At 47.1% G+C, this 19,357-nt stretch overlaps 2 protein-coding genes across 4 annotated transcripts in view; one reads left to right on the plus strand and one right to left on the minus strand.

Moving 5' to 3' along the window:
• The window catches only part of LOC137534219 (zinc finger protein 692-like), a 49,167-nt gene extending 47,581 nt beyond the window's left edge, over window positions 1-1,586 (minus strand). For all 3 annotated transcript variants that reach the window (XM_068255625.1, XM_068255624.1, XM_068255626.1), the window contains exon 1: window positions 1,379-1,586. In XM_068255625.1, coding sequence (XP_068111726.1) covers window positions 1,379-1,384 — 6 coding nt within the window. In that variant the 5' untranslated portion in view covers window positions 1,385-1,586. The remainder of the gene's footprint in view (window positions 1-1,378) is intronic.
• POLR2I (RNA polymerase II subunit I) lies at window positions 1,542-17,637 on the plus strand. Its single transcript, XM_068255628.1, has 6 exons — window positions 1,542-1,761; window positions 8,475-8,529; window positions 12,239-12,312; window positions 12,966-13,040; window positions 13,118-13,169; window positions 17,508-17,637. Exons 1-6 carry the CDS (start codon window positions 1,700-1,702, stop codon window positions 17,568-17,570), a joined length of 381 nt encoding a protein of 126 aa, XP_068111729.1. The 5' UTR covers window positions 1,542-1,699; the 3' UTR covers window positions 17,571-17,637.
• Window positions 17,638-19,357: the final 1,720 nt, after the last annotated feature.

Raw genomic sequence — 19,357 nt, forward strand, 5'->3', positions numbered from 1 at the left:
TAGTTTTAAAGATAAGGAGAGGAACAGATCCGGGTCGTAAACTCATTAGGACCCATTCACATTCCTGCATCTAGCCTGAGGGGAGGTAGAGAGTTAGAGAGAATGACTTTTAATTCGCCTTTATATGAAAGAATAAGTCCTTCAGACATTTTACTAAATTAATCAGTTTCTGTCGAGGCTAGCCATTACAAAATTAGCAGACCATTATTAGTAATGATTTGTGTGTGGTGGAACCAATCAGAATGTTCCTACCATTATCTAAAAACAAGCAACAGTGTGATCTGCCTTGGGATACCACAAGATGCACATGTTTGGTATCTGTGCGACACCGAGAACGCTAGAAGCGCGCCCGTGTCACTCGCTGCAGGTTTTGGTCGGCTGTTGCCGAGCTGTGATCATTCCAGTTATTTCCTAAGCCAAATTATTTCATTCCCCCACTATCCATGGCAGCCTGGAGGGGGAATAGTAATTAATACGGGCCGAACTTGCGCAGAAGCAGGATCACAGCCATATACCGGCTCTATCCTGCGCCCAAGTGTACTGGCGCCGATTTCAAATGTACGCCCTCTGCACCCCCTATTGCTACGCCACTGCGTAGGCTCCTCTCCCACTCCCGCTGGCGGCTCCGTTAATCGGCGACTTCGGCCTGAAGTACGAGTCCTAGTGGCGCACGCTATGCATCATCACGCCCGCCGTCATGAGAGTTCTGCGGCATATGTGGTTCATAGTTAGAGAACAGCACATGCACAGGACGGCGTGATGATGCGTAGCGGGGCCTCGTACTGGCGACCTCAAGCAGAAAACGCCAATTATCAGAGCCACCAGCAGGACCGGGAGATGAGTCAGGAAGACACCGGGGGACCTCGTGACCTACGGTGGGCTTTAGGAAGTCCCAGGTACGTGAAAATTGTGATTTTAAAACCTGCTCAGTATCCCTTTAAAGGGTATTTGCAATTATTCAGATTGGAGTGACATAGGTAGTAAGCATCATTTTATTTAAATCCACAGAGCATTTTGCAGCTCATTCGTAGTTTGACTAGCAAGAAAGCGTTATAATTCATAAATTAACTTTCTGCATTGTAAATGTATTGAAAATCACCCCATGCGCGACTGGATACACAAGTAAAACCTGGTTAGTATTTCTACGGTGCATTTATTAAGATTACAGCCAGTATAGCCACACCATAGCCTGACTATTGCATGTCTCCATGCCCTGCTTGCTGGCCATGCCACAAAGCTCGGGCATCCCTTGCCACACAGTCCCGTAATAGGGCTTGCAATGACGTCACATCGTGGGGACACCCAAGCATCAAGTGCCTGAGATGTAAAGAGGGCGCCTTTTAAAGGGGTCTCCCAGCGCCAGCCCCGCAAGCTTTACCTGCATCGCCCTTTTAAGAGTGGGGTCCACAGTTCCAAGGCCTCGGCGCGCCCTACTTAGCAGTTCGATGATTTGTTTGGTGACGTAACTGGAAGGTGTTGCCTTTGATTAACGCCTCTAACTACGTAAAAACTCTGTGGCGGCCATGGTTACTAAGGGCAGCTGCTTTGTATTACCAGAAACTGTTTGTTGTTGCTAAGGCTGGTGGGCGGGGACGTTGTACTTTCTCGGCACTCAGCTATTACGTTGTGCAGTGAGAAGAGGAAGTTCTGACTCTGAGTGGCGCTTACTGGTGACGTACGATCACATCCCGTGCAAGCCATGGAGGTTGTTGAGGGTCCGTACGAGCCAGGCTTTGTGGGGATTCGCTTCTGTCAGGAGTGGTGAGTAGTGTGGAGTGCAGGGGATGGGCTGTACTGCAGGCTGGTGGGAGAGAGGCAGCGGAGGGCAGGTATTGGGAGACAGGGGGTGAGGTGTAGAGGAGGGCAGGGGATGGGCTGTACTGCAGGCTGGTGGTAGAGAGGCAGTGGAGGGCAGGTATTGGGAGGCAGGGGGTGAGATGTAGTGGAGTGCAGGGCAGGGGATGGGCTGTACTGCAGGCTGGTGGTAGAGAGGCGGTGAAGGGCAGGGGGTGAGGTGGAGTGCAGGGCAGGGGATGGGCTGTACTGCAGGCTGGTGGTAGAGAGGCAGCGGAGGGCAGGTATTGGGAGGCAGGGGGAGAGGTGTAGAGGAGGGCAGGGGATAGGCTGTACTGCAGGCTGGTGGTAGAGAGGCAGCGGAGGGCAGGTATTGGGAGGCAGGGGGTGAGGTGTAGTGGAGTGCAGGGGATGGGCTGTACTGCAGGCTGGTGGGAGAGGGGCGGTGGAGGGCAGGTATTGGGAGGCAGGGGGTGAGGTGGAGGGCAGGGAATGGGCTGTACTGCAGGCTGGTGGGAGAGAGGCAGTGGAGGGTAGGTATTGGGAGGGAGGGGGTGAGGTGTAGTGGAGGGCAGGGGATGGACTGTACTGCAGGCTGGTGGTAGAGAGGCAGTGGAGGGCAGGTATTGGGAGGCAGGGGGTGAGGTGTAGTGTAGTGGAGTGCAGGGCAGGGGATGGGCTGTACTGCAGGCTGGTGGTAGAGAGGCGGTGGAGGGCAGGTATTGGGAGGTAGGGGGTGAGGTGGAGTGCAGGGCAGGGAATGGGCTGTACTGCAGGCTGGTGGTAGAGAGGCAGTGGAGGGGCAGGTATTGGGAGGCAGGGGGTGAGGTGCAGGGCAGGGAATGGGCTGTACGGCAGGCTGGTGGTAGAGAGGCGGTGGAGGGTAGGTATTGGGAGGCAGGGGGTGAGGTGTAGTGCAGGGCAGGGAATGGGCTGTACTGCAGGCTGGTGGGAGAGAGGCGGTGGAGGGTAGGTATTGGGAGGCAGGGGGTGAGGTGTAGAGGAGGGCAGGGGATGGGCTGTACTGCAGGCTGGTGGTACAGAGGCAGTGGAGGGCAGGTATTGGGAGGCAGGGGGTGAGGTGTAGTGGAGTGCAGGGCAGGGGATGGGCTGTACTGCAGGCTGGTGGTAGAGAGGCGGCGGAGGGCAGGTATTGGGAGGCAGGGGGTGAGGTGTAGCGGAGGGCAGGGGATGTGCTCCACTGCAGGCTGGTGGGAGAGAGGCGGCAGAGGGCAGGTATTGGGAGGCAGGGGGTGAGGTGTAGTGGAGTGCAGGGCATGAGCTGTACTGCAGGCTGGTGGGAGAGAGGCAGTGGAGAGCAGGTATTGGGAGGCAGGGTGTGAGGTGTAGAGGAGGGCAGGGGGCGTACATTTGTAATCGGCGCTGGTAGACTTGGGCGCAGGATAGAGCCGGTATATGGCTGTGATCCTGCTTCTGCACAAGTCCGGGCCGTATTAATTACTATTCCCCCTCCAGGCCGCAATGGATAGTGGGGGAATGAAATAATTCGGCTTCCAGCGATTGCTGGAGGCCGAATTATTGTGTTTTTTAAGCAACTTCAGCTCCGTCTTCTGACGGAGCCGACCTTGCTCACTGAGCGCCGCTGTAGACTAATCCCATTACAGTCTATGATGGCGCTGGCCGCGCCCAAATCTAGCAGCGCTGAAAAGCACTGCTCCGGGGCAGGGGATGGGCTGCACTCCACCAGGGAGAGAGGTGGTGGAGGGCAGGTATTGGGAGGCAGGGGGTGAGGTGGAGTGCAGGGCAGGGGATGGGCTGCACTGCAGGCTGGTGGGAGAGATGCAGTGGAGGGCAGGTATTGGGAGGCAGGGGGTGAGGTGTAGTAGAGGAGGGCAGGGGATGGGCTGTACTGCAGGCTGGTGGGAGAGAGGCGGCAGAGGGCAGGTATTAGGAGGCAGGGTGTGAGGTGTAGTGCAGGGCAGGGGATGGGCTGTACTGCAGGCTGGTGGGAGAGAGGCGGTGGAGGGCAGGTATTGGGAGGCAGGGGGTGAGGTGTAGAGGAGGGCAGGGGATGTGCTCCACTGCAGGCTGGTGGGAGAGAGGCGGCGGAGGGCAGGTATTGGGAGGCAGGGTGTGAGGTGTAGAGGAGGGCAGGGGATGTGCTCCACTGCAGGCTGGTGGGAGAGAGGCGGCGGAGGGCAGGTATTGGGAGGCAGGGGGTGAGGTGTAGAGGAGGGCAGGTATTGGAGGGCAGGGGATGTGCTCTACTGCAGGGTGGTGGGAGAGAGGCGGTGGAGGGCAGGTATTGGGAGGCAGGGGGTGAGGTGTAGTAGAGGAGGGCAGGGATGGGCTGTACTGCAGGCTGGTGGGAGAGATGCAGTGGAGGGCAGGTATTGGGAGGCAGGGGGTGAGGTGTAGTAGAGGAGGGCAGGGATGGGCTGTACTGCAGGCTGGTGGGAGAGAGGCGGCGGAGGGCAGGTATTGGGAGGCAGGGGGTGAGGTGTAGTGCAGGGCAGGGGATGGGCTGCACTGCAGGCTGGTGGGAGAGAGGCGGTGGAGGGCAGGTATTGGGACGCAGGGTGTGAGGTGGAGTGCAGGGCAGGGGATGGGCTGTACTGCAGGCTGGTGGTAGAAAGGCAGTGGAGAGCAGGTATTGGGAGGCAGGGTGTGAGGTGTAGTGGAGGGCAGGGGATGGGCTGTACTGCACGCTGGTGGGAGAGAGGCGGCAGAGGGCCGGAGCAGTGCTTTTTAGCGCTGCTAGATTTGGGCGCAGCTGCCGCCTCCATAGACTTCAATAGGAATCACTCCTATTGAAGCGCTCAGTGGGTAACGTCGGCTCCGTCAGAAGACGGAGCCGAGGTTGCTTAAAAACATAATAATTCGGCCAACAGTTCAATGTACACACGCAGGCGGGGTTTTTTATGAACCCAAAAGTTCTCTTTTATTCTTCAATTTTTCTCTTCAGAACGTAGGTGATACGTGCAGATACAACATCAGACCTTCACATACAATTGCCTAACACGTGTTTCGCAGCCATAAGCCGCTTCCTCAGAGGCACATTGTTACATTTGGATCGGTCTGGGATTTGAACAGTAGGTGGCACTGTTTACACAGGCTATAGTATTTTCTGTGCACTGCAGTAGGGTAATACGGAATCAAATAAGGCTGAATTTTTCTATAACTCTAGGTATATGTGTGGAATCCAGTCTTGTCCCCCGTTGTGTGTCTCTCTAACAGTTTCTAATAATGGTGGGAGATGACTGGGGAACACTTGGTGTAACCACAGTCTGTATTTATGAGATGGAGGGTTCTCCGTGGTGCTTTAATGGTAACCATGGCTACAGGGGCTTTGTAGTTAAATCTCGCGAGACCTGTACTGATGGGACTATAGAGGCTATGACACCCTGAGGAGGGATCTAGGACGATGAGGAGGTCCAGTTCTATGCGCATATGCGGAAGTAATATCCGGTCAGATATGCGATCCAACACACCACGCTATAACAGCGTGCGCACCAGGGAAACGGAAGGAATATGTTTACCTCCAACCCATTGGCTCTAGGTCTGTATGGCCCGCCCCCCACTGTTCTGCTATTGGTGCACGGAGGTTCATAAGCCTTCTACAGCACGGTATAGGCTAATCTCCACGGCCTGCTCATTTGGGGAGACGTTTTTGGAGGATACTTCTCTGCACTCATCTTCAGGTATTTCTATTCCCTATGGGAATGATGGTTTCTTTGTATCACAATGATATATTTCTCCTTTTACACCATATTGGTTTGCTGGTTATGGTTTGTCTATCTCACTGCACCACGGTGACTGGGACCCAGGTCTTTATGGTATGATCATAAAGGGCCCTAGAATTTAGAATTTACTTTATATATTATAGACATGCACTGTTATGGTGATATGGGGTGACTTCCAGTGTAATGATGTATGATATAAAGCGCAGGGTTGGTATGCCCTGGGCAAAAACATACTGATACACTGTGATGTATTCAATAGCATACACATCTTTGCAGATAGCAGCTAGGCACGTTGGTTGGCTATATAGATGCACGGGTGTTGATCTGCCCTTATCTTTTGGTATGGTGGTTTGGATGATAGGGCTATATCCCCTCTATGGGAGACTCTCTTGGCTTGCATGCTGTGGATTTTTTTTGGCTGCCTTATAGTGCTGCATTTTGGCTAGAGGGGTCTATATGGACTATAAAGTCTAAAGGGCCATATTTACTGATACCATATATACCTATTGTTTTGGTTCCAGATCGATCTGGTGTGTTTGATATCCTAGACTTTGGGTAAGACAGTTATTATACTATTTTACAATGTGGCCGTTTGTCCTGATCTGCGCATGGGCTTCTAATGGTATGTATATATCTATGTATCTTTTGACAGATGTGTCTTTGCAATGTGCCTCTGAGGAAGCGGCTTATGGCTGCGAAACACGTGTCAGGCAATTGTATGTGAAGGTCTGATGTTGTATCTGCACGTATCACCTACGTTCTGAAGAGAAAAAATTGAAGAATAAAAGAGAACTTTTGGGTTCATAAAAAACCCCGCCTGCGTGTGTACATTGAACTGTTGAACATAATTAATAGGGGTGGAACCACATTACTTCTTTTCATTTGTCAGTATTATAATAATTCGGCCTCCAGCAATCGCTGGAAGCCAAATTATTTCATTCCCCCACTATCCATGGCGGCCTGGAGGGGGAATAGTAATTTAATCGGCCCGGACTTGTGCAGAAGCAGGATCAGCCATATACCGGCTGTATCCTGCGCCCAAATCTACCGGCGCCGATTTCAAATGTGCTCGCAAAGGGCAGGTATTGGGAGGCAGGGGGAGAGGTGTAGAGGAGGGCAGGGGATGGGCTGTACTGCAGGCTGGTGGGAGAGAGGCGGTGGAGGGTAGGTATTGGGAGGCAGGGGGTGAGGTGGAGTGGAGTGCAGAGGATGGGCTGTACTGCAGGCTGGTGGGAGAGAGGCGGTGGAGGGCAGGTATTGGGAGGCAGGGGGTGAGGTGTAGTGGAGTGCAGGGGATGGGCTGTACTGCAGGCTGGTGGGAGAGAGGCAGCGGAGGGCAGGTATTGGGAGGCAGGGGGTGAGGTGGAGTGCAGGGGATGGGCTGTACTGCAGGCTGGTGGTAGAGAGGCAGCGGAGGGCAGGTATTGGGAGGCAGGGGGAGAGGTGTAGAGGAGGGCAGGGATTGGCTGTACTGCAGGCTGGTGGTAGAGAGGCAGCGGAGGGCAGGTATTGGGAGGCAGGGGGAGAGGTGTAGAGGAGGGCAGGGGATGGGCTGTACTGCAGGCTGGTGGGAGAGAGGCGATGGAGGGCATGTATTGGGAGGCAGGGATTGAGGTTTAGTGAAGCAGTAGCATGAGTTGGCCTGTTACCAGTACTGAACATTTATCAGACGATGTATGGGCAGATCGACCAAGATACAGATCTCTCTCTGATCGGAGAGAGATCTCTTGCCTTTCCATATATACCGCAGGCCGATTCCTGGCCAATTTCATGCTGACTCTGTTCCCCCTAATGTTAAAGTGGACCTGGACATCCCTAAAAAAAAAAAAAAAAGTTTCCCTTACCTGGGGCTTCTGACAGCCCCCTGCAGTTGTCTTGTCCAGTGCATACCTGGAACGATCGTCCGGTCCCCTTCTGCAGCTCACTTTCTCTTTCGCCAGTCGCCCTCCACCTTGCCTGCGCGACCCTGGCTGCGCGCTTCCTCGTTCCTGATGCCGGGAGTGTCCTGCACAGGCGCAGTTGAGACTTTCTCTTCTGCGACCGAGGATGCACGCACCCAGGGCTGTGCAGGTACAGTCGGCAGTGAAGAAATAGAGTTGTGGCGGGGGACTGGAGGATCTTTGAGTACCGGTGCGGGACAGGACAGCTGCAGGGAACTGGGAGAAAGCATGGGTAAGTGAAACTTTTTTTTTTTTTAGGGGGGGGGGGGGGGAGAACGTCTTCAGGTCCACTTTAAATGTGCCATTCCCTCCCCCCACGTTGTTGCCGCTGCACGTGTTGGTGCGTGAGACATCATACACGCACATGTACGCCGGCAACAACGTGGGGTGCATGTACTGGGGGGAGGGGAAGGCACATTGATCATAAGGGGGAAAAGTGTTGGAGGTTTTGTTGCGTTCGTTGCTTGTCCCAATATATTGCTTGCTGTTACTACCACCCACCTGACCAAACGCCACGGCCCGGCATCTTGCAGCATGTCCAATCAATGTGCTCGGCCTGAAATTGATTGCATCTTCTATTGGACATGCACTTGTTGGCACCGATTTTTATCTGCTTCGATAATAATTATTGAAGGGTTGATCGGACGCCAAGTCATTAGATTTATGGGTATCTTTAAGGTGCACGTACATCTAGCGATGTATGGACAGATCTCTCTCTGACTTAAAAGCTCAACACACACCATACAATCTTGGTTGTACAGATTTACCAAATCTATGTAGTATAAGGGCCAACAGATTGAAAATACCTTGAATGATTGATTGGATAAGCTCTTGTACTACATGAAAGTGGTAAGATTGAACAACCAAGATTGTATGGTGTGTGTTGAGCCTTAATCTGATCAGAGAGAGATGTGACCAGATCATTAATCAATTAGTATGGATATGTGCCTACTTTATTACAACTAAAACGTTTGCAGTAGATTAGACTTGTCCACTTCAGTTTAGTTGTGAAACATCTGACATTTTGTTTTTCCAGCAACAACATGTTGTATCCAAAGGAAGACAAGGAAAATCGTATCCTGCTTTATGCAGTAAGTGAGATGTAATGGCTAATAAGCATATGTTTTCTTATATTTATACCGGTGAATATAAAGGCGTATTTATGATATGAAAAACTGGCAGTGATAGTTAGTGTTACCATCGCCTTCGACCTCCACCCACAACTAATTTCCCTAAGAAAAACACAAGAGAAGGCTTACTCACCAAACAGCACCTGGCTAAATAAGTGGTCTGCAGGTAAAGTCTATCAGCAAATTTAAAGTGCACCTGAACTCTTGCACAGGACAGAAGGAAAACATCCTGTATGCACCCTGTATGTATGTAGAGAGTTTAAGCCTGTCCAATTCCCCCTCATCTGTGTGTAGTCAAGTTGTAATTTGATCTCTTCCCTGTGTCACCTGACTGCGACGGCAGGCAAGCGCATTGTTAGCATCCTGCTAACAATGTCTGCTTCCATGAAAGCAGGAAGTAGACACACTGCAGATTTATTGTTGGTTTTGTATCAGCTGTAACAAGAAATGTTTTTCTTTAATGCCTAGTACACACCATACAATTTTCTGTAAGATTTTCTGTTATGCTGGGCATACATGGTGCGTTTATGCGCCGTAATCGAGCCGTTGGCTCGATGCCGGCACGTCCCCTGTGCAGGCGCGTGGATCGAATCCCGCTCATCCCCGCGGGAGCTTCTTATCTGCCGCTCGTTTTTTTTCTATTGTCCGCCCCCGCGGGGATCAAGCGCAGAATCGATCCGCCGTGGTGTTCGGACACGTCGGATATTATCAATCGAGCCATCAGCGGCTCGATTGATAAGGAAGAAGCTGCCGTGTATGCCCAGCATTAGATTTACCTGCCAGATAGATAATTTCCAACATGTTGGAAATTATTTATCTAACCATTTGCCTAGCAATTAAGAATTGTTCTACTCCGCAGGAGATGACCAGAAGACAATGCACCAGTACTTTACAGAAAATAATCTAATTACATAAAATCTAACAGAAAATGGTATAGTGTATGCTAGGCATAAAGGTTATTATGCTGTTGCCTATCTTTTAGGCTGGTTTCACAGTGGGACGAAGTACCACAACGCAGCCTGATGCTTCATACACACTTGAGATAAAAGTCTTTGGAAAATGAAAGATCACAGACCAATTTTACCCCCTTCCATGTAGTATGAGAGCCATACTCTACACAGTCTATTCTATGGAGCTGAACTCCCCATCAGATAAAATCTTTGCAAGATGCTGCACACAAAGATGCCCGTACACACTCAAAAGATCATTATCTGCAAAAGATCTGTTCCTGCAAAAGATCCATTCCTGCAAAATGCATTCATAGTCTATGAGATCTGCAGATCCTCATACACACTTGGTTTAACAGACAATCATCTGCAGATCAGATCCACCAGGATGGATCTTCAGATCTGCAGATGATTGCCAGATATGCAGATGATTGTCTGTTAAACCAAGTGTGTATGAGGATCTGCAGATCTCATAGACTATGAATGCATTTTGCAGGAATGGATTTTTTGCAGGAACAGATCTTTTGCAGATAATGATCTTTTGAATGTGTACGGGCATCTTTGTGTGCAGCATCTTGCAAAGATTTTATCTGATGGGGGGAGTGCAGCTCCATAGAATAGACTGTGTAGAGTATGGCTCTCATACTACATGGAAGGGGGTAAAATTGGTCTGTGATCTTTCATTTTCCAAAGACTTTTATCTCAAGTGTGTATGAAGCATAACTCACAGCACTGTAAAATCAATTGTGCTGTTCACAGTGCCCACGTTGCATGACATAGTAACGCAGCACGTTTAAACAAAATGCTGCATGCTGTATACTGGGCTAAGCAGCGTTAGACTGCTTGCACATGCTCAGTAATGTTGGAGGAGGAGGTCTCCCCTCCTCCTCAGCAGCCAGCCACATGGCTAATTAATATTCACTGCACTGCAGAGACTCATGGTAGGACTGTAGTGTTGTCTGGATCATGAACGAATCGTTAATTTGATCTGGATCTTTTTTGTGAGTCGAATCATCCGGATCATCACAATGAAAGATTCGGTTCACAGTGGATGTCTGTCTGGAAGAAACAGGAACATACAGAATGTACAGTGCAGGGAAAGTCCTGTCCTGCTAGTCATTTCACCCAGTCTGCTTCCCTAGTAAAATGATTCAAATGATTCGGTTCAAAGATCCAGATCTTTTCAATGATACGATTCAAATGATCCGAATCCTTAAAAAGATCCGGACTTCCTATCACTAACCTGGAGCGCCTTCTTTGAGAGCTGCATAACGCGGCTCAATCTGACGTCCAACTTCAACACCACCATACGTTGCGTTAGGGGCACGTTATGCGACCATAACGTCCCCTAAAACGCAATGTCTTGGTGTGTAAGTAGCCTAAGAGCAGAGAAGTTCTGAGTTCAGGTCTGCTTTAAAGGCATAGCAAGCGCACCTGCTGTACCAGATCCTAGCAAGGGCTGAACTGCTTACACGGTCTGCTCCTTCTTGCATAATAATGTAATTGTGTGTTTAGTAGGGGCACCATGTGCCAGTAGTCTCTCATACCTGTGGTATGCCCTTAGCTTCAAGCAGAGGTGAACAGTACAGTAGACATCCGTGTGTACTGTTCACCTTTGTTTGAAGCTTAGAGCATTTAAATTGCCAGGTGCTGCTTGGGAGTGAACATTTGCCCTTCTCTTGTCTTTTCTTTTAGGTAGTAGTGGTGGGTAGTTTCTCTGGTGGTGAGCGCATGGGGGGGGGGGGGGGGGGGGAGGTACTAGCTCTGTCCCCTGTGGTGTAGCCAGTTAGTGGTGGTCCCAAGTCACAAAGCAGTGGCTAGGAGGGGGCATGGCAGACTACCTACACATGGTGCCCCTACTCAGAATCAACTTTATTTGCGAAGTATGACTAGGTTGTGCCAGAAATTGGGATTGGCATGAACAGAATAAAAACCACAAGTATGTACAAAATACAGCAGTAGAACATGGCTCATCAGGACAAAACCTAAATCTGGGGGGAAAGGGGGGCATGCGTGAAGAAAGTACAATTGACAGCTGAGGGGGAAAAAACTGCTTCTGTGCTGTGGTTCAGGTGAAGATGGACTGAATCCTTCAGCCTGATGGTAGCCGACTGAAGAAGCGGTGGCCTGGGTATGAGGGATAGTTGGCAATCCAGTGCTCTGGGGAGCAGTCTGGGTTTGTAGAGGAGGGGGAAGGGGTTTACCAATGATCCTCTCCGCCGTTCTGATAACCCTCTGTAGTTTGCATCTGCCGCTGGCAGAGGAGCATGTACTAAACATGTAATTGCATTAATATGTGAAACCGAGCGGTCTCTTTCCAGGGCATGGGAGATAGTTTAATTGGTTCAGCCCTTGCCATAATCTGGCACTGCAGGTGCACTTGCTGTGCCTTTATATTTTCTTTATCCTGCAGACTGCCTGGGGGTGAGCATTTGTCATTCTCTTGTGTTTGTGTCATATTTAGTGTCTCATCAAATTTTATTTTATGGAACAGTTTTTCAAATCAAAAGGTAGAAAATCTGCCACATTCTAGTTTGGGGGCAGAAGTCCTTCCTAGTTGGAGGGCTGGTTGACAATCCTGTGTCACCAATCACACCTATATTTATTTATTTGTGTCCAATTCAATTTGGTCGGGGTCAATTCAGTGCCATTTGGGTTAATTATATGAAATTTGCATTGCATCAACTAAGACAATAAAACATAAGATCTTTTCTACTTTCCAGTGCCGAAATTGTGACTACCAGCAGGAGGCAGATAACAGCTGCATATATGTCAATAAGATCACTCATGAAGTCGAGTAAGTAATCTTGCAATAATTCTCTGTAGATGCTGTATTCTTTGCATGGAGCAATGTGCCGACTGGTTCATCCTGAATAGGCATTGAGCTCTGCAGAGTTTCGGCATTCAGATTCCTAATTCTGATGGGGGCGTTAACTTACCTCGTCACCACCTATAGCTGCTGCACTCCAAGTTGGGTTCCATCGCGTTCATCTCTCCATCCAATGCTTCCTTCTTCAAACCCAGAAGGTGGAAGTATTAGTGATGTGGAGTGCATTGGCTGTAAACGGCGACAAGAGTAAGCTAACTGCCGACCTTCCCCCGCCCATTAACTTCCACAATAACTACGTAGTCTGAAGCAGAGTGTTCCTTTTATATAAGCAACTCTGCATTGTTACGTCACTGTTGGGCTGGTTTATTTTCAAATAAGGGGTGTCTAATTTTTTGGGCCACTCTGTACACTTGCGTGGTAAACTGGTATTTGATCTGGATTTCAGCATTAGCTCTGCACTATTTGTCAACAATTAGCTTGCCAGAAGCTTGATGGATGGAACATCTGAGGGAATATCACAACCAATAGTCACATGGGCAAAAGATGTGCTGCATTTTGTCATATGTATACAAATAATCTGTTAAATAAAATGAAGCCAACAAATGTTTTCTCTTCCCCAGTGAGCTGACTCAGATCATTGCTGATGTGTCTCAGGACCCCACATTACCCCGTACTGAGGATCATCCCTGTTCCAAGTATGTGGCCTTCCCTCAAGCTCTGTCCTCTTGTGTCTCCACTTCCTGCCACTATAACAAATGTCTGTCTTTTTCAGGTGTGGACATAAAGAAGCGGTGTTCTTCCAGTCTCACAGTGCAAGGGCTGAGGTACTTAGTCAATATCCTGTGCTCTTGTAATTCATAGTCATTGCTGAGCGAGAACTCTCCTTACAACAATGCTGCCACCTAATAAGCAGTGCAATGCGAAACATATATTGTGGCACGCACATCACATATAATCTCTCATCCTGTGGGGACTATGTATAGTAGTGAGTAAAAACATTTGCCAGTTACTAGATTCATAAAATTTCAAAACTAAATTTTAAATCTCTTAAACCTTTTCTTAAAACAGTGTAAAGGAGAATGTAAGAATAAACATGTAAATGAAGCAAAAGCATAATCAGCGCCAGCAGAATAAAGTAATATAGACTGCTGCTGGGAATAGACAATGTCCAAAGCAGGGCTGTGGAGTCGGTACAACAATCATCCGACTCGTCAGTTTAGGAAACCTCCGACTCCAGATACTCGAAATTGCTAAGACTCCGACTCCACAGCCCTGGTCCAAAGTCCAGAATTATTACATGTTAAATATCAACGCTGTTCTCATAAATCAGTTTGGGTGTACATTGGGTTACATGCACGGGTCAATGTCCCTCTGTGCCAACAGTCAGGATCACCAGGAGGTCTTAGTGATGTAATGGTGTAGCCACATTTAAAGGTTGTTGTCTGCTTAAGTTTGCATTGCTATTCAGCGAATCAGATGACCTAGTACCACAGAAAATGCAAAACACGCTAGTCAACCAGGACTAATGAACGATGCTCAGCCATATGAAAAGCCATCTTAACATATTAGAATGATTTTACCAATGAAGAATGTAGCAAATAGTGCTTCCCCCCCCCCCCCCCCCCATCAACTTGTATTGGCAGTGTCGTCACCCTTTAGGGCCTATTCTCAGTAGAAGCGCTTTTCTGAGCGGTTTGTCTCTGGTGCCCTTTAAGCCTAACTGGACGGCTATATATACGCCCAGTGTAGTTGTGGGGAGTACACCACCAGTTTGTTACTAAATGAGGCACATGTGGTATCATTTTAACAGTGACGAGTTGTAGAATACATTTTGGTGTGTCTCAAAGGACACACGTCACACGTTAACAGTGACTAGTTGTAGAATACATTTTGGTGTGTGTCAAAGGACACACGTCACATAAAAATTGGAGAGGGACAAACTCAATCCAACATAAAAAAGTAATTTTCAAAATTATGATCAAACTTGGGAAAGTCTTAGCAAAACTACAAGAGACATATGTGGTAACATTTTAACCCTGATGAGTTGTAGAATAGAGTTTAGAGACTTTTAGGCTTGAGGCCCATGTCTTATATATTCTTTTTAGTCACAAACTGAATTAAAAGCAATAAAATGTTCACATATTCTGTACCAAAATAAAAGACTTGTAAAAAGAAAACAAAGCGACAGAATAAAGGAGAGAAAACATGTATTGTTGCTTTAGGAACTTGGCTTTTTAAATATGTATACCATGAGTATATTAGTATTATTTTTACAAATGAGGTCTCGTAATCCTTGATGGTGTACAATGAGAAAGGAAAATACAGAAATACAGACACCTTTATTTCCAAATACAATATGTTCACCATACATTGTGCTAGGAACATAATCTAAATGTTGTAATAACCAGGATGGATAAGCAAATACAATTTGTAGGTTTAACTTATAATTAGCACTGTTTATTGTAAAGCTTTAGGCTGCTTTCACAGTGGGACGTTACAGGCGCACGTTAGAGCAGCCTGTAACGCACCCCCACCGCACAGCAATGAAAAATCAATGGGCTGTTCACAGTGCCCACGTTGCGTTACACAGTAACGTTCCACGTCAAGACAACGTACTGCATGCAGTACTTTATACGCGGCTAAGCCGTGTTAGACTGCACATGCTCAGTACGGGTAATTTTTTTTTAATTTTATGGGCGGAGAGGAGGCGGGGAGAGGCCGCTACGTAGCCAGGCACATGGCTACTTTATATTCACTGCACTTGCAGTGTTTACTTCCAGGAGCGGCCGCTGATTGGCTGGCGGGACCACGTGGTCTCCGCAGCGCCTCCGACAGAGCAGGCGCACCAAGAGCTGCTTGTAACGCGGCTCTTGGTAGCGTCCTGCTCCAACACCACCAGGCGTTGCGTTAGGGCCACGTTATGTGCCCTATAACGTCCCCTAAACGCAACGCCCTGGTGTGTAAGTAGCCTTAATGGATGTAAATGGAGCAATAGTGTGTGTGGTTTTTTTTTTAACCTTAATTTCCCTTTAAAATGCATAGAAAATAAGGTATTAACCAAACAACCTTTTTGCTCACTAAACGCCTAATTTGTCCTGAAAAAAAAACAATATATAGATCAATTAGCTGTGATAAGGAGTAATAAAGTTATTGGTGAATGGGAGTAGCGCTGATATGTGAAAATTGCTCTCGTCCTGAAGTGGTTAAAATGCACCAAACCTTTACATTTTCTTTCATAGATTAGGTTATAATGTATGTTACAACTGCAGCTTATATCAGGTGACTCTCCCAGGAGCATTGTGGGAAAGGCACCTGAAACATGTAAACTGCATGCAGAGTCTGGCAGCATAGACTGCAGGGGATGCAGAAGGTGGGATATGCTATGCCAAGCAGCCAAACCAAGAATACTGCCCTTACCATGAAAATTACACTAGATGTGTCGTGTAACAAACTAGATGTTTGTTTCTCGGGTTTCACAGAGGTGATTTTCTAAACATTTTAAACATTGCCTAGTGGTGTTAGTCCACTTTAAATACCATGGGTGTGGGTACTTTTCTGAAAGGTTGACATCGGTTTGTCTGAGTTTTGTTAATCAGGCCAGTTTGTTGTTGGTTTATAAAGCGCCCACAAATTCCATGGTACTGTACAGGGTAAGAGACAAACATGGGGTACATAAAAAGAGACAATGGTATACACAGAATTCAGACGGTAGTACGCACCGTGGTAATTACAGTAACAAGTGTAACATGATTAAAGTGAACCTGATCTGAAGCTCCTGTTCAAAATAAGTCGTTACCCCGCAGAGAAGGGTAAAGGTTACTGTCGATGCTCAGTCGGCTTTTTGCAGCCATGTACAAGGAAGTGGAGCTGCACAGCCCCGATGTGATTAGCGACAATGCACCGCTAATCTTCCAGGGAAAGGGGATGCGCTCAGCGATGGGGGACGTTAGAATAGAGAGTGAAGCCTCAATAGGATCCAGAGGCTTCCCTCTCTTTAGCTTAGTATCTGGTTTTGTGTACCTGAGCTTTACCAAAATGTACAGCAACGTCCAAGACACAAAAGGGAGAGATACTTGCCTTTGCTAGCCTGCCAATCAAAAAGAATAAGCAGGCCAGATTGTAACAAATGTGATATATGCATGGTGGCCCTTTAGCATAGGTGGCATATATCCTTATAACTTTATATATTGCTGAACTATTGCGTGTTGATACTAATTTAAAATAAAGAGGCACTGTAAGTGACACAGTAGAATGTAGTAAGTTATTTATTTTATACTCTTCGTTATTGTGGTATCAGCATCAGAAACACTTCCTTTATATATACAGTAGCTCTATATTGGTATTTAGCTCTACCCTCCCAGTGATGTTTTCGCTATACAGAATTCTCCTCCCAGAGCATTCTGAGAGACCAGGTGTTTTTACTGACTTCAGAACATACAGTAAGCATTTCACAGTGATGCATCTACCAGCAATAAAGATGGTGCCACCTGTAATAAATGTAAGTTTGTGAATCGAAGGAAAGATTTCTTACAATGGGCAAACATTTGACTACATTTTATAAAGCAATATTGTTGAAAATAAGCAATTGTATTAATTATGCTTTATTCATGAATGTTCATCCTTAAAGAGAACCCGAGGTGTGTTTGAAGAATGTGATCTGAATACAGAGGCTGGATCGGCCTATACAGCCCAGCCTCTGTTGGTATTCCAAACCTCCCTAATGCCCCCCTGCACTCTGCAATTAGACATAGATCACAGCCGCGCTGTGCGTACTGTGTTTACATCTGTAGTGTCAGTCACGGCTGCTCCCCCGCCTCCTGCAGAGCTCCGGTCCCTGCCCCCGTCCCTTCCCTCTAATCAGCGGGGAGGGAAGGGAGGCAGGCGGGGACCGGAGTTCTGCAAGAGGCGGGGAGAGCAGCAGACTGACACTATAGAGAAAAACACAGCCACTGCGACACTCTGTGTGTCGACAGCACGGCTGTGATTTATGAGGGAATGCAGAGTGCAGGGGGACCTTAGGGGGGTTTGGGATACAAACAGAGGCTGGGCTGTATAGGCAGATCCAGCCTCTGTATGCAGATCACATTCTTCAAACCCACCTCGGGTTCTCTTTAAGTAGAAACAGGTTTGAGTATAACTTGTACACTTTGTTTCTTCCATAGGATGCCATGAGACTGTACTATGTCTGCACCGCTCCCCACTGTGGCAACCGCTGGACAGAGTGATCTGCCATCTTCAAGCATTTTGTTTTCTGAAGTGCTTTTGTTTAAATAAATTATTTTTTTATTTAAATATATTGGTGTGGTGTAATGGGTGCTCACTTGGCTGCATCACATGTTGGAAGTTAAAGGGGAACCTATTGAAGGAAGTTAAGTCAAAATGGCCACTTGTAGGCCACGCATCACACTTTCAAGAGTGTTTTATGAGAATGGAATGTGGAGCTTTCACAGTTTAAGAATGGCACCGACAAATGTATTCATGGTTTCTTATGTGTCCAGCTAACCTCCAAATTACAACACGATCTTCTCTGAAGAAAATAATTTGACAATTTACTACTAACATTTCTAACCTACATAAATTCTGCATTCAGGAATGTTTTACCGAATTATCCAATAGTTAGTTTGTTAGGTTTGTTATTTTATAATCTGTAAGCAAGTTGGGAATTAAAGGGTGCTTTTATATGAATTTTAGTTGAAACTTATTATACATGTTTCCTCACTATATTGAGACCGATTCTCTAAATATAATGGAGGTTAGTAGTAGAAGCTTATTTTAGAGTGTTTCCGAATAAGGCTGTTTCTGAGCAAAGTTTTCTCAGTAACGTTTAATAATGTGACTGTTTGCTTCTATCCAGCAAGGGCAGGAGTGATCCAGTTATTTTTAGGGGGGGGGGGGGGGGGGTTATGATGTTATTACAGTGGCCAGCTGTGGACTTAAATTTTGCTCTTCCTGGGATAGAAAGGAGATGAGGTTGCCTATTTCATCCATTAATTAGTGTGTTGTCTTGAAAGTAAAAAACACAAACACACACACAAAAAGACACTGGGAGCCCAATCGGGTGTAATATGTAAATATAGGTGAATAGCAAATACGGTAATTGTGGAGAAGTTATACTCACAAAGCATGGTTGCTATAAACGCAACCACTCCATGCACACGAGAGGAAGTGCCGTATCTCCTTTCGGCCTTTACTCAGGGTAAGGTAAGTTGCTACTCCAGGAAGAAAACGACTAAATGGAATACTCCAATAGCAGGTGTCCAGTGTGATATAAATAATAATAATATGGAAGGACATTAGACAATGACTATGGCAGGGTTAGATTGTGAGCTTCTTTAAAGTGGACCTGAGCTCAGAATTTCCTCTCTGCTCTAAAAGATACATAACCGCATAATAACCTTTCAAGAGAAATATTTATTTGTTACAGCTGATACAAATCCTGTAATAAATCTGCAGTGTTTCTACTTCCTGCTTTCATGGAAGCAGACATACTGTTAAAGAGTAACTGTCGGGCATAAAATCAAAAATCAATTCTTTTTTTTTTTATCTGGTAAACAAGTAATAAGGATCTTAATCAGGCAATCCAAAAGTTAAAATCACTATTCCTTTTCTTGTTGATAACTTATCATTCCCCAGTTGACATGACTCTTATTTGGTACACAGAAAATTTGGTACACAAAAGAGAAGTTGCAGGGCATGCTGGGTTGTCTTTTTTTTTTTTTTTTTTTTTTTTTTGCTTCTCTACTTCCTCTCAGACTTAACTAATGCAGCCTGATTGGCTGAAGCCTCTTTCCCTCCTGTTTTCCCCTCCAACACTTCTGTTCCTCTCTGGCCAAAATGTTAAGGCTGATACAATGCACTTTCCTGGACAGAGAATGGCGGCATACCTCTGGGTTTGGCTCCACCCCCGAACCCGATTGGACAGGCCATATAATAAATTAAAGAAATCCGCCACCTCCAGCCATTCTTTTTTTCTCTGTCCTCGAATGGACAGGGCCACTTTTCTTTTTTTCTT

Source organism: Hyperolius riggenbachi, chromosome 10, assembly GCF_040937935.1.
Source record: "Hyperolius riggenbachi isolate aHypRig1 chromosome 10, aHypRig1.pri, whole genome shotgun sequence".
In the NCBI taxonomy this organism is placed as follows: domain Eukaryota; kingdom Metazoa; phylum Chordata; class Amphibia; order Anura; family Hyperoliidae; genus Hyperolius; species Hyperolius riggenbachi.

Bases quoted from the DNA above. Each gene is read 5' to 3' on its own strand.
- POLR2I (XM_068255628.1), top strand. From the start codon at position 1,700: ATGGAGGTTGTTGAGGGTCCGTACGAGCCAGGCTTTGTGGGGATTCGC. The intron at 1,762-8,474 runs GTGAGTAGTGTG...TTGTTTTTCCAG, and splicing joins ATTCGCTTCTGTCAGGAGTG to CAACAACATGTTGTATCCAA. The intron at 13,170-17,507 runs GTACTTAGTCAA...TTTCTTCCATAG, and splicing joins CTCACAGTGCAAGGGCTGAG to GATGCCATGAGACTGTACTA.